This window comes from Saccoglossus kowalevskii, chromosome 6 (assembly GCF_978046115.1).
Source record: "Saccoglossus kowalevskii chromosome 6, keSacKowa6.1, whole genome shotgun sequence".
Classification (NCBI taxonomy): Eukaryota; Metazoa; Hemichordata; class Enteropneusta; family Harrimaniidae; genus Saccoglossus; species Saccoglossus kowalevskii.
In genome coordinates this window covers 5,940,487-5,955,668 of record NC_140646.1, presented here as the reverse complement: position 1 = coordinate 5,955,668, position 15,182 = coordinate 5,940,487, and the positions used below count along the sequence as shown (strand labels likewise).

At 35.2% G+C, this 15,182-nt stretch overlaps 1 protein-coding gene across 2 annotated transcripts; it reads right to left on the bottom strand.

Moving 5' to 3' along the window:
- Positions 1-3,714: 3,714 nt before the first annotated feature.
- LOC100375558 (BTB/POZ domain-containing protein kctd15-like) lies at positions 3,715-9,646 on the bottom strand. Of its 2 annotated transcripts, none has more exons than XM_002742425.3 (2): positions 9,483-9,646; positions 3,715-8,098 (listed from the first exon to the last, which is right to left on the bottom strand). In XM_002742425.3, exon 2 carries the CDS (start codon positions 8,082-8,084, stop codon positions 7,317-7,319), a length of 768 nt encoding a protein of 255 aa, XP_002742471.1. In that variant the 5' UTR covers positions 8,085-8,098; positions 9,483-9,646; the 3' UTR covers positions 3,715-7,316. The 2 variants fall into 2 exon arrangements, with proteins under 2 accessions (XP_002742471.1, XP_077862689.1); XM_078006563.1 differs by lacking the exon at positions 9,483-9,646 and adding an exon at positions 9,353-9,440.
- Positions 9,647-15,182: the final 5,536 nt, after the last annotated feature.

Below are 15,182 nucleotides of genomic sequence, written 5' to 3'. Positions count from 1 at the left end.
CTTATAGTGTAATCTGTGTAAATGGTGCTCTTGTAGTGTAACCATAGTGTAAATAGTGATCTTGGCGTAAATGGCACTCTTATAGTGTAATCTGTGTAAATGGTGCACTTATAGTGTAACCATAGTGTAAATAGTGATCTTGCTGTAAATGGCACTCTTATAGTGTAATCTGTAAATGGCACTCTTATAGTGTAATCTGTGTAAATGGCACTCTTATAGTGTAATCTGTGTAAATGGTGCTCTTATAGTGTAACCATAGTGTAAATAGTGATCTTGGCGTAAATGGCACTCTTATAGTGTAATCTGTAAATGGCACTCTTATAGTGTAATCTGTGTAAATGGTGCTCTTATAGTATAACCATAGTGTAAATGGTGATCTTGGCGTAAATGGCACTCTTATAGTGTAATCTGTGTAAATGGTGCTCTTATAGTGTAACCATAGTGTAAATAGTGATCTTGCTGTAAATGGCGCTCTGATAGTGTAATCTGTGTAAATGGTGCTCTTATAGTGTAACCATAATGTAAATAGTGATCTTGGCGTAAATGGCACTCTTATAGTGTAATCTGTGTAAATGGTGCTCTTATAGTGTAACCATAGTGTAAATAGTGATCTTGGCGTAAATGGCACTCTTATAGTGTAATCTGTGTAAATGGTGCTCTTATAGTGTAACCATAGTGTAAATAGTGACCTTGTTGTAAATGGCACTCTTATAGTGTAATCTGTAAATGGCACTCTTATAGTGTAATCTGTGTAAATGGCACTCTTATAGTGTAATCTGTGTAAATGGTGCTCTTATAGTGTAACCATAGTGTAAATAGTGATCTTGGCGTAAATGGCACTCTTATAGTGTAATCTGTGTAAATGGTGCTCTTATAGTGTAACCATAGTGTAAATAGTGATCTTGCTGTAAATGGCACTCTTATAGTGTAATCTGTAAATGGCACTCTTATAGTGTAATCTGTGTAAATGGTGCTCTTATAGTGTAACCATAGTGTAAATAGTGATCTTGCTGTAAATGGCACTCTTATAGTGTCATCTGTATAAATGGCACTCTTATAGTGTAATCTGTGTAAATGGTGCTCTTATAGTGTAACCATAGTGTAAATGGCACTCTTATAGTGTAATCTGTGTAAATGGCACTCTTATTGTGTAATCATAGTGTAAATAGTGATCTTGGCGTAAATGGCACTCTTATAGTGTAATCTGTGTAAATGGTGCTCTTATAGTGTAATCATAGTGTAAATAGTGATCTTGGTGTAAATGGCACTCTTATAGTGTAATCTGTGTAAATGGTGCTCTTATAGTGCAACCATAGTGTAAATAGTGATCTTGGTGTAAATGGCACTCTTATAGTGTAATCTGTGTAAATGGTGCTCTTATAGTGCAACCATAGTGTAAATGGTGATCTTGGTGTAAATGGCACTCTTATAGTGTAATCTGTGTAAATGGTGCTCTTATAGTGTAACCATAGTGTAAATAGTGATCTTGGCGTAAATGGCACTCTTATAGTGTAATCTGTGTAAATGGTGCTCTTATAGTGTAACCATAGTGTAAATAGTGATCTTGGCGTAAATGGCACTCTTATAGTGTAATCTGTAAATGGCACTCTTATAGTGTAATCTGTGTAAATGGTGCTCTTATAGTGTAACCATAGTGTAAATAGTGATCTTGCTGTAAATGGCACTCTTATAGTGTAATCTGTGTAAATGGTGCTCTTATAGTGTAATCTGTGTAAATGGCACTCTTATAGTGTAATCTGTGTAAATGGTGCTCTTATAGTGTAACCATAGTGTAAATAGTGATCTTGCTGTAAATGGCACTCTTATAGTGTCATCTGTATAAATGGCACTCTTATAGTGTAATCTGTGTAAATGGTGCTCTTATAGTGTAACCATAGTGTAAATGGCACTCTTATAGTGTAATCTGTGTAAATGGCACTCTTATAGTGTAATCATAGTGTAAATAGTGATCTTGGCGTAAATGGCACTCTTATAGTGTAATCTGTGTAAATGGTGCTCTTATAGTGTAATCATAGTGTAAATAGTGATCTTGGTGTAAATGGCACTCTTATAGTGTAATCTGTGTAAATGGTGCTCTTATAGTGCAACCATAGTGTAAATGGTGATCTTGGTGTAAATGGCACTCTTATAGTGTAATCTGTGTAAATGGTGCTCTTATAGTGTAACCATAGTGTAAATAGTGATCTTAGCGTAAATGGCACTCTTATAGTGTAATCTGTGTAAATGGTGCTCTTATAGTGTAACCATAGTGTAAATAGTGATCTTGGCGTAAATGGCACTCTTATAGTGTAATCTGTAAATGGCACTCTTATAGTGTAATCTGTAAATGGCACTCTTATAGTGTAAATAGTGATCTTGCTGTAAATGGTGCTCTTATAGTGTAATTGTAGTGTAAATTGTGCTCTTATAGTGTAAATGATACTCTTATAGTGTAACCATAGTGTAAATAGTGATCTTGCTGTAAATGATACTCTTATAGTGTAAATAGTTTTCTACTAGTGTAATCATAGTGTTCATGTTCTTCCATCTGGAAAGAAAGATTTAGGTCATGTACATACAGTTTTCATACTGGCTTGCCTTTGGGCGAAAAAAAAAGATTATTTAGGTTGGGGGCAGTATGAGAAATTTAATATTTCACTCAGCAATGCTTGTGGCAAAAATAACAAGCCTTTGTCAAAGTCAGATACTTAATGACCTTAATTTGAAATGAACAAGACTGTTTAGTATATGGTCCTGTGACAACTGATTATCATTTCATAACAAAAATGGCAATGGCATCTTGGATTATATTACAATAGATGAAAATAACATTCTAGAAATAAATTTGCTCAATGTCCATTTCTTCACAAGATACTTGTAAAGAGAGCAAAGTCAAAAATCGTTTCGCATTTTAAATCATTTGGGCAAAATGTAAAAAAAAACACATCCTTGTGACAAGATGGATGGAACAAAGGTAGTTTATAAACTGAAATACAAATATAAAATGCAGTCAACAGATTATTTAAATATGCTTGGGAGAAGGGGCATTATTATTTTTTTTGATAGAAACGATGAAATGTTGCGATAAATTCAATAACTCAACTTGACAAATGAGAGCCAGAGGAAGGACACGTATTAATAGGTTGTCGGGTAAATCAGATTACTGGCATCACTCGGGACTGTCAGTTACTGGCAGATTACAAGGGACAATCATAAGTATTTTATGACACGGCACAGATCATCTGATTGAATGCACGTTAAATCCTACATTTTCAGGACATGTAATCAGTCCAATAATTGCATTATTAACGGCAACTCTTTCAGGGGAGAGTTGTTGATACGGTTGTTTAAAGAAACCTGCATGTGCAATGGTGAATATTTCTGCAAAAAAATGATTAATGCAATCAGTCCTGGAGCAGAATGCATCTACCTATTGCTAGCCATGTGATGTTGCCATAGGCAACTGCATTAACCCAGGCTTGATTACAGCATTTCTGTTGAAAACAGACACTTTTTCTTGTGTTAGTTATTCTGTAACTTGTGTTTCCATGGTTACCCTACATCCTCTGCTCCCATGTCACAACAGTCTCTTTATTCTTTTAGTTTAACCTTTAAGGGTCATCAAAGATGGATGTCATTCTGACAATTTAACAAGTTGTAACAAGACAAGTCGCTAAACTTTTGCTTCCACATGTATAGAAACAGTTCCCAACATAAAGATAAATGTTTTATTTCACAAGCTATATTAAATAATACAATGATCGATCAATGTCTATGTTGCAGTTTGAAATTAGAAAAAAAAACCAGACATTTTACCAATAAAATCACCTTGTGAAACGACTTGGCAGTGGTCATTTTTCAGGGACACCCATGGTCTTACATCAGTATTCTAAAAATAATTACGAGAAAAATGTTCATGAAATGCTAAACTATCATCAATATATTGCAATAGCCGTGAACATCTGTAGGCGCGTACATAGCCGTGAACATCTGTAGGCGTGTACATAGCCGTGAACATCTGTAGGCGTGTACATAGCCAACATCAATACAAGTTATTGATTGCAGTGCATTCTTCATGGACTTGCTTAACCAACCACCTCCGTGAACCGATACATTTTTCCCATTTTTGTATAGGTTTCACTGTACCAATAATCAGCACATAATTTACTTTGAATTTGATTTAAATCCCAAATAAATATAGAATCAACGTCTCATTCGTGTTTTGAAAGTACCTCAATTATGAATAAATTCATGAAAATTGTTATTTTCCAAAATCACAAGTTAAAAGATAATTGCATGTAGAAGGCACTACAGAAGCATAATATCCAGACAATTTATTTGTTGCAGGAGATGTACATTATGCTAAACCAGCAAACACCACTCCCACTGCTTACAACATCAAATATTATCAAGCAATAGATGACATGTCTCAACAAAGATGTTCTACAAATCATTACAAACCATCAACACTTTCATACTTTGTCCTGCCAACATTTTGCTGCAACATTTTTTTCTTAATTTCGAACCAAATGGCAATAATTTTATGTTGCCTTCAGGATTTAATCAAAATGTTGGAAAATATAACTAAAAAATTTGGCACGTTTACTGTAAAGGGGTTAATTATTCACTGGGTTTTAATTTTGCTTATTTCGCTGACTGGAAAATGCGCTAATTTAAAACCTAGTGAATATGTAAAATTTAGCATAGAACACATTATCTAAATGATAAAACCATGAATTTAAAACCCACTGAATATGCCTGAAATGGTAAATCAGCTAAATTTAAACAGTGAAAATTAGTCATTTTACAGTATTTTGTGAAAGGTAACAGAAATTTACTTTGGTGTTCAAAGAGAAGGGAAACAAACATGAATTGTCACATTTCATCATGATTAAACTTTTCAATATATCAAATTTTATCAACTAATATGATAAAAACAATGCATTCTACATACTTATTGAAATATGACATTAAAATATATGAAAAATACTTCAAGTCAATGATGACAGGATGAATAAAAATGATTACCAAAGTTCTAAAACCTGTCCAATATTATGTTATTTTAATGGTGAGAAACTCGTGGAACCCAAAATTAAGTGCACAACATCTATTTCTAACATGGACCATATTGGAATTACATGACAGACTAAAAATATCCAACATTTTGAAATATCTGTTTTATGCAATATCTGTATATCTGTATATCACTATGAATATGAAAAGAAAAACAAATGCTGAAAGAAATGACAAAAGACTTAAAGCTTTACTCTGCAAACATGACAAAACGCTACAATGCCATGCTGCTTGTATCCAAACGCTTCTGTATCCATGGTAACAGAATCACTCATATCTAATGCGAGCGTCATCACACACCATGACATCCTATTTGTTACCGTTTAAGTATGAGTCTTTTAAAAAATTTGAGCTTGTGTGATGTTTTTTTAAATTCAACACACAAACTCACAATCAAGGCCATATGAAAAAAGATACTATTTAATATGTAAAGCAGGACTATATTATCCACTGGCGGGTACATAGTAGCCTAGGGCATTATAGATATATAGACCTATCCATTGTATATCACAGCCTACCTATTAATATGTATTCAGAGCGACAAACAGAAAGAGTTGAAATAGCCCGAGGAGATAGCAGTCTTCACTCTTACCTTATTGTCCGTTTTTACTGCTAGTCACACACAGCATCAAATCATCAAAGACAATTTATGCTGAAAACAAACAGGCGACCCTCTCCACTTATACTGTATTTTAGGATCAAGGTTTCAGTTTTAAAAAAAAAATATCAAATTCAACATCTGAATCTATGATAAATATTTTAAACTGGAACGGATTAATTTAAGGATGAGAAGTTAATGTGTTGCGCCATCAGGCAGTGTGTGTCAAAATACTCCAAGTAACCAATCAGCTGCAAGAATGTGACATGCAAATTAGCACTTAGCAAGTAACCAATTCGCTGTCAGTACTGTAATATGCAAACATCAAATTAATATTATCAACTACTATAAGCAGTTTCAATACCTTTATATAAAGAACCAAAACAAAAACAGACAATATTCACTTTCTTTTGTTGATAAGCTAAAAACATGTTAACTTGTTTGTTTTCTTGGTAAAAATAGCATATTATTGATTAACAAGGTTCATCAGATAAAAATTAAAATTAATTAATTTAATTTAATCAAATCCATTTTTGTAGGCAGTTCTTTTCAATCTTATTCAACCCATTTGTTATATCATTTCTGACTTGTCTACTCAAAATCTGTAGAAAATGCTTTTTTACCTCAAAATTCTGAAATCTGTGTCAGGTATTCTAATTACAGTAGACTGGGAATGTGAGTGGGTTAGTTCCTACATGACTCGCTTTACTTATAGCACTTCAAAGTGAATATTTTTGTCACTTTAGTCAGCTTGCTTTTGTTTTCCAGATTTGATATCATTCTAGGAACAAGTTGTAAAAGTCTGATCATTTTCTGATTTACAGAATTCCTTTACAGAAGTTTGCAAACATTTAACATAGTTACATCTCACTGATTGATTTCTGAAACTGTCAACTCCATACCTAGCAATCGATTAAATACTAGTACTTGATATTGGTCTTGTGTATTGTAAGCCACACTTGTAAAATACAGAGTTTGTTGACATAAAAATCTGTGGTGCATGATACCCATCAGCCTAAATTTCAATAAAGCTGTTAATAGTGTGTAGATAATGAAAGAGACAATCCTGCATATCTTTACAATTTTTAAATACATTCTATCTTATTAACAATATTTCTCTTAATTTGTTTTCACACTTTTAACATAATTGAAGCTCAGGTATGATATTGCTATAAAACAAAGAATTGACTAAAATATGCAATAAACATTAATTCTTAATCTACAGTGTAAGTTGGTGCATGATTAGCTTAACAAAATACAAGCTTTCAAACTTGCAATTCCATTACTACTTGACTTAATAAAATCTGAAATACTGTGTAAAATTGAGATGGAAAAAAATCACTAATTCTAGATTTGAATTTAAAACATGGAAGAAAGTAATTGTTATTTACACTTATTTCTGTAAAAGTTAGGACCACGAAAATGCTGATGTAGTATATACTCTTACATAAATATTTCAAACATCATTGTCCCTTTATATTTCATGTTTACTCCAATTCACTGTATTGGCATCCATAATTTTTTAAAGCCAGATGCAAAATGAAAACAAAATGTCATCTTTTATTTTCTTCACATGTGAAAAGCAAGATTAATATTATATGTGTATGTTTAATTAATAAATACCCATATTAAATCAATCAAGTGTTCAGTCTAAATATTCTTCTTTGATCACAGGTGACACATTAAGGCTTTTACGACACATGACATACTCGGAAAATTGTGCACCCTCACTACCACCGCCACATGCAGCAACCACTTTGAATCCACACTGGAATAATCGCTGTAATACTTGTACAGAGTTCAGTTTACAGAATCCATTGAGAGGAAAGCGAATCACATGACTACTATCCTGGTTCCAACCATAATGTGAGCCAGAATTACACAGCACACTGCTACCAATCTCAGGAAAGATTTCATGCACCAGGTTCTTGTCACCACTCAGACAGACTCTTTCACCACAGTCAGGACTTACATTGACCACAATGCATTCATTCATCCCAATCTCCTCCTCCATAGATTTTTGTCGTTCCTTTTCTTCTTTGTACTCTTCTAGCGCATCTATCATATTCTGAAGTTCATAAAATTTAGCCTCCTCGTACAAGCCATCAAACTCACCAAAATCATTTGGCAGATTTAATTTAGAAGTTCGTAGAAAGCTGAGGATGTAACGAAACAAGTGTCCATCTCGGTCGATAAAATAATGCTGTTTGAGACTGTCAATGACAATAGGGATATTTCCATTGAAAAGCTTACCAAGTTTTGAATCAGGAGACCTTGCCAGCGTTTCTAGCGAGGATGTGTATATCTGACCACCAACATCAATGTGAACAGGAGCAGTGAAACGATTGACAGGGGCAACACATGGTACACCTTGCATTGATGAAGATGATGGCACTGGAGATGATGACGCCATGATTCAATAAAAACCTAAAATTAATGAAAAATAAACAATTGTCAATTTCCTCTGTGTAGCTGGCTGTTATGAAGTGAAGCTTGAAGGAACATCTAATTCACATTAATGATGTTTAATGTATGACATTCATAAGGTAGTCATTGGATAAATTTTTAATAAAAACAATGCTGTGAAAGCAGCTGCCATCTAAAAATGTAGTTTAACATTTCGGGAACTCTACAAGAACAAATCCACTAATTTCCACCAATTATGGTCAAATGATGATTTACATAATCCATTGTCATTTAAACAAGTCCACAATTGTGAAAGAAAGCACATAAACAACGTCCAGATAGCGGATAGGGAATAGAAATGAAAAAGTTTTTGCTACTCAGGCAACTGCTACAGAATATTCTCTGGTAATTACAACTGGCTATTCATGGAAAAGACTACGCTTGGTGGGTGTTTAGACTGGTCTAAACAGAAAGAAGAAATCAAGACACACTTGCAAGTGGGACAAAGAGAACTACATTTACATATAGACGTATTTTGAAAAAAAGCTATGCACTTTAAAAAACTTATGTTAATATATACTAAAACACACACGCGTCAGTGGAATGAAACGGTTGTCACCTTCAAGGTCAAGCGGTCCGCACACCACCTCCTTGATGTGACAATTGAATCACTGTAACATTTTTTGAAAACCGTCAGACAATGGTGTTAAAATGACGAGCGTTTAAGTGGGTTTCTGTTGACACACAAGCGTAGTCATTGTCCAATTTGATGCACGAGGTGGTGTCAGTGTGAGCACTCACTGCCCACCAAAGCGCTGATTATACTCAAATTGTTTCTGAATGACTATTGGGACAAACAAACTTCAGTAAACATTCAATTAACGCTATTAACAGTGCGTTAGTTACGTGACACTTGGGAGCACATCGCACGCGGCAACTATTGGCTGGTTCGCACTGACAAAATACTCGGCAATATTAAAACATGTTAACTAAATCGCCAATCACCAAAGTAAAAACGCGCATCCCTAGAGCCAATGTAAAAAATGCCGTCTGAATCGGGAACAAAAAAGATAAGTACAGAGTGAGACAGATTCGCGTTACTGTCTGTTCTACTGTCGTGAAATATCCTGATATACGAGACACAGTGGAACAACCACCCGTCGTAAAACGCCTTCGGTCGGCCTCGATTTTACCACGTATTCGTCAATCACAAAACATGGATATAAATATCGTAACTGGTGAATAAACGGTTAGCAATTAGTTATTGAGGCTGACCTGCAAAAAAACAACAAGGTTTTTGTTTGGTGCGCCATAGGACGTTGTCAGTACAGGAAGGCTACACAACTTATAGCAGTCCCCCATCTACCGTTCGGAGCAATTAACACGCAAATTAGCATGTACGTACCTGATCTCAGAGACTTCCTCAGCAACACTCAGTTAAATACGAACTGAATATATTTTTAAAAGATCAAGAAACGGCCAGCGTGGAAAAATGGCGACGAATAAGAAAGTTTGCCGCCGGCAATTTGAAATGCTTCCGGGTATGCGTCTGTTTGGAATCTCGCGAGAAATAAGGCTCCCTAGATTTCTAATACTTCTACAACACATGAAATGAGGGAACTTGAAAAAAGCTAATAAAACAGTTTCTGTAGAACTACGACGGTGTTATGTCTTCGTGATTATATATTATAATTCTAAAAATGTCTATATTTACAGCCAAATGATGTCGAACTAGAATATATACTCGCTCAGAAAACATAAACTCAACAAGTACAACGAAGTTAAGGACGCGTCAATACATTTGAGGTAGTACCGCCACCGCCTACTAGTATTCAATGACAGAAACGACAGCAAGCGCGCCGTTCTGGCAAACACAAGACCAGTTTGACGTGCTTAAGTCAATTGAAGCCTTTGTGAATGCTTGAGAAAACTTCAAGAAGCAGCTATAAGATGTGATTTTAAATATATGAGCGGGAATTTTATGGTTGTTGAATATATTTTGAAATCTAAGTCTGAATACAGTACATGCATGACTTACACACGTGTTATAACTGTGTTGTAGTTTTCAAGTTTTCTTGTCACTGTTTCAAGTACGATTTTTCAGTATCCAAATTTGCAATATTTTCATATACAATTGCATTTCAAATTTCATACATAATATATATTATACCAGTTCGTTGGTAAAAAAAAATCCATAAACTTACAATCATTCAATGTGAAACAAACATACTACGAGTATGAGACAACATATATAAACGTGTTAATGTAGTCGCGAACAACGCCACCAAAGCCGCTTCAAGACACTGCAATAGAACGAACTCGTTGATTATAAACATATTTTCGGGCGGTGGGACTACTCCATTGCGTTAAAATATGCAGTTTTACGTATTAGACCGGGTACAGGAATTGGAAAGAGAGAGTATACTAAACATTGGGAGGAGAATGGGACAACAGGTTTATGTGCATTGATAATACTGTATGTTACTAAAGATACAAGACACTTCGCGATGAGCGTCTTTTGCGGTCAGTAATATTTGCGAAAATATTTGTTCACTATTGGTGATCCGCTCCGCTAGAATTGCCCTTAAAATCACTTTTGTGTGTCTGTGTGGGTGATTTCCAGTGTTTTCACGTATTAATTCTTCTGTGATTATTTTGGCTTGGCCAATTTTGCTCAAACTTGGCAGGTAGATCACACCTTCACCATAGTTATTAGGAAAAACTGAATATGAAAAAATTATTCTGGCCCAACAGCCAAAAAACTGATTTTTTTGACTACCTTCGCGCCAAGTGTATCTCACCCTACATTTCTTATTCTACTCAGCTCAGTTGAGTGTGGGCATAAATTCACTGGGTTTTTAATGTCTATTTTCATTACTGAGAAACTTGACCTCAAAGTTGGGGTAACTGCTCTGTGGGTTCGTTTTTTTTTTTTTTGGCTTGGCTGATTTTGTTCATACTTGACAGGCAGGTCGTACCATCTGATCACTAATTGAAAAAAAATCCTGGCTCACCGCTGCCATGGCAACAGCCAAAAACTGATTTTTGAATACTTTCGTCCCAAATTTATTACCTCCTACCAGTCTTGTAATAGCAGTGTTCATATGATCATGTTTTTTTGGCTACGTTGCGCACTGGTAAGAGATCACGGGCGCCAACATTGTTACACTGTATCAACGTAGTCCTAACGCATGAACTATGAATGAACTGTAAATGCTGCCTTCAATTAGAACAATTGTTTTTATTTATTTTATTTAATCTATACATTTAATAAATAATTTAATAATATAAATATTCTGGTCTTACTAGTATTCGGTTTTCTTATTCGTGTTGACCTTGTGAGTGGACGTGCGTGCTGTACATTTTGTTGCGTAATTTGTGCATCCTGCACTTCCATATCCGGTGCTTTGTTTTCCGCAGGCAATTTTTGGTTATTAATTTCATTCATAATTCGTTCTAACTCTAACTCTACATCTTCATTATACTCATCCATATCAACATTATCTACATTTGGACCATGGTAACTTTTAAAGAAGGATTTATCTCCAGTTATTTGTTTATTATGTGCGTTGCTGGCAGTCACCATACTACCTTTGGAACGCACAGCCCGAAATCTATCTTTCTTGTACCTTGGTTCATATTTTGTTAGTTTCGTATTTTTCACAAACACTCCCCCATCAGGAAATGATGTTTGCTTCACTCTGGCATGTTTATCGTGAAACATTTTATTTTTATTCATGCTACGATTATGTCTTAACATTATTTATACCTTTAAATAATTTCGTATCGAGATCAATAGAAGGAAGTTTATTTTTAATTTTTCGATTGAAAATAACTTCTGCTGGACTTTTCCCAGTTGGCGGATGGGGAACAAGAATTTTCGGATTTCAGTTTTCCATTTTTTCCGTTCTACTAATGAGCAACGAATTATTTTATCTAAATTTTTCATAAAGTTTTCTGCCAACCCATTTGCTCTAGCAAATTCGGGGGTGATTTTCTGATGTTTAAAACTAGAAACCTTTGAATATGTCTTGAATTCTTTTAAATTAAACGGAGGTTTATCATCGGGGTATCCATAAGAAGTGAAGATGCGATCAAGCTTTGGTATAACCGCTGCCGAACTTGTAGAGCTCGTAATTTCAACTTCTGGAAACCGTGAATACTCGTCTATAACTAAATTAAATATTCACCGGACGGCAGAGGGCCATACATATCCGTTGCTATGGATGACCATACCGCTTTAGGTAGTTTCGTTGGTTTTAATGGTTCTTTGACCTTAGTGTCAATATTAAGTTGACATGCATAACAATTAGACACTGCAGATTCAACGAGAGAATCCATTGCAGGGAACCAAATTTTCTCTCTTACAAGGGCCTTTGTTTTGGATGACCCCAAATGACCTTCATGTGCAGTCGAAATAATTTGATGCTGTAGTGAAGACGGGACTACAATTTTAGTACCTCTTAGAAGTATTCCGTCTGCGAAACATAATTCATTCTTAATTTGTGTATATACATTCAGAGCATCTTTATTCACATTTTTATTGATGTTCTTGTGCCAAATATTATATTTTAAACATTGCACAACAAACATTAATGTTGGATCATTTGGGTTGCTAGTTGTATTTCCGCTAAACTAACGGCACGAGGTTTGGCATGTTGTTGTACAAAAGAAATATAGTTATATGCTTTAGTTACGTTATGTAGCTTAGAATGATTCGGATGGCGCGACATGTAATCACTGGGATTTTTGTCACCCTGTATATATTGAACATTGAAACTAAATCTTTGAGATTTTATCACCCATCTTTCAATTCGTGCTGACATTTTATGCAATTGTTGACGATTAAATATTCTAACAAGTGGTTTGTGTTCGGTTTGTGCTACATGAACCGTCGAGATACAAACGATGGTAATCTAAACCCCTACATATTGCCAACGCTTCTCTCTAGCTGACTATAGCGAGTTTCAGTGTCAGTGCTCTACTGGCACAACTAACAGGGTGTTACCTTGACGTAGAATAGCGCCAATACCAATAGGGCTTGCGTCTACAGTCAAAGTAGTCTCCTTATTTATGTCAAAATATCCTAAAGAAATGTCAGAACAGATAGCGTTTTTAATGGCATTAAACGAAGCTTCTTGAATATCACCCAAACGAATTGTACACCTGTCTTTGTAATACGTCTAATTGGCTCAGATATAGTACTAAATTGGCGAACCACCATGGCGGATAGTTTTGATTCGTTTTTCATCGCAACTCATCCCATTTTTATTAAACTTAAATCCAAAGAAGACTATTTCGGGAAACGAGAATTTACATTTTGATAAACCAAGAGTCAAACCACTAGCCAATAAACGAGACAGGCAACTACGTAGCGCTTTATCGTGCGAATTTTGATCGCTGCCATGAATAATAATATCTGAAATAGTTTCTAAACCAGGAATATTTTGCAAGGCCAATGACATTTCATTCTGGCAAATTAATACCAAAGAGAAGTCGTTTTTATCGTCTAAGCCCAACATGTGTACTGATTGTCGTAATGTTACGTGATTCTTTATCAAGTTCAAATTGGAGATGATGTTTATTCGCATCCAATTTACTAAAAACAGTGGAACCATGAAGTTTTGTGCGTATTTCTTGTACAGTGAGAGTCACGTGACGTTCTCTCTGTATAGCCAAGTTAGGAGCTCTATAATCACCACAAATTCGTACACAATCAGTACCGGGTTTAGGAACAATGACAATCGGACTTACCCAAGGTGTTGGACCTTCAACTTTTTCCAGTATGTCAGACTCTTCAAGTGATTTCAGTTCTGTTTCTACTTTTTTGCGCAGAAGGTATGGAACACGCCTGTGACTTTGACAAATTGGTTTAACAGTATGGTCAACATAAAGTTTAATTTGCTTAACATTATATTTTCCCATTCCCGTAAAAACATTTGAGTTATCGCGTAATATTGCTTTTACCGACTCTGGACAATTTGGCAAGGCCAGATCATCAATTTTCGATTTATATGCAGGTGTTGAATTATGTTCACTGACATCCTTATTAACAAAGGAAACCGTATCATAGTATGGGTTAATTTGAATAAAACCAAGTTTTCAAATCTGTTTTCCATGTCAATCTTGGTTTTAACAGTACCCAATACATCAACTTATTGACGTTTCCCATATGTGAATAAATCTTTACTAGTTGGTTCAAATACCACAGTATCGCTAATCAACTGATAATCATTAATATTAAGAACGTTACAAGTTGCCCCTGAATCTATCATTAAATATAAAGACACATGGTTGATACTTAATTTCGCAAACGGGAGTTTTCCTCCATATTTCTCATAAACATGAATATTAAACAAGAAATCATCTTCATTGCTGCTACTATCTAGAATATCCTGATCATGTACATCGTTAATGTTGGAAACCTTAGGCTTGGACATTCGCGTTTTGTTCTTGCTTTTCAATTTACGACAACAAGAAATAAAATGTCCGACGTCGTGACAGTAATTACACTGCTTACCCTTTGCAGGACATATCTCGGTGTGGATAATGTCCGCCACAATAGAAACAGCTTGATGAGCGTTTAGCCCTGCGTACAGTGCTGTGTGTACGGGGACGCGTTCGGTTGATAGGTGTCCCCACCACAGCCCTGCGTACCTCTATAGACAAAGTCCGGGGAAAATATAAATTTTTTAATGAAATAACATGCCCAGGTACCAAAAACGATGATCGATCACCAGATATATCCAGAACTCCCAGTTCTGAGTCCAATTGTGGATGAAATTGGCTACTTTGCCCTAAAAACAAACACATTCTCTTGCGTGAATGAAATTAAAAATGGCGGCGTTTGGTCACAGTCCCTCTATCACTATGATAGAGGGACTGTGGGCAATCTGATGTTGTATTTTTTCATTCCTCACTGCTTGATCAGAAATGCCACAATTGTTGATAAATTTTCGAAGTCATGCAACGAACTGATCAATGCTTTCTGTATCATGTTGTATGGCACGGCGAAATTGAAAGAATTCACATTTAATGTTCTTTTTAGGTGTGAAATAATCATCGAATGCCTTTATTATCTTTTTATAATTGTTGTCATATTCAG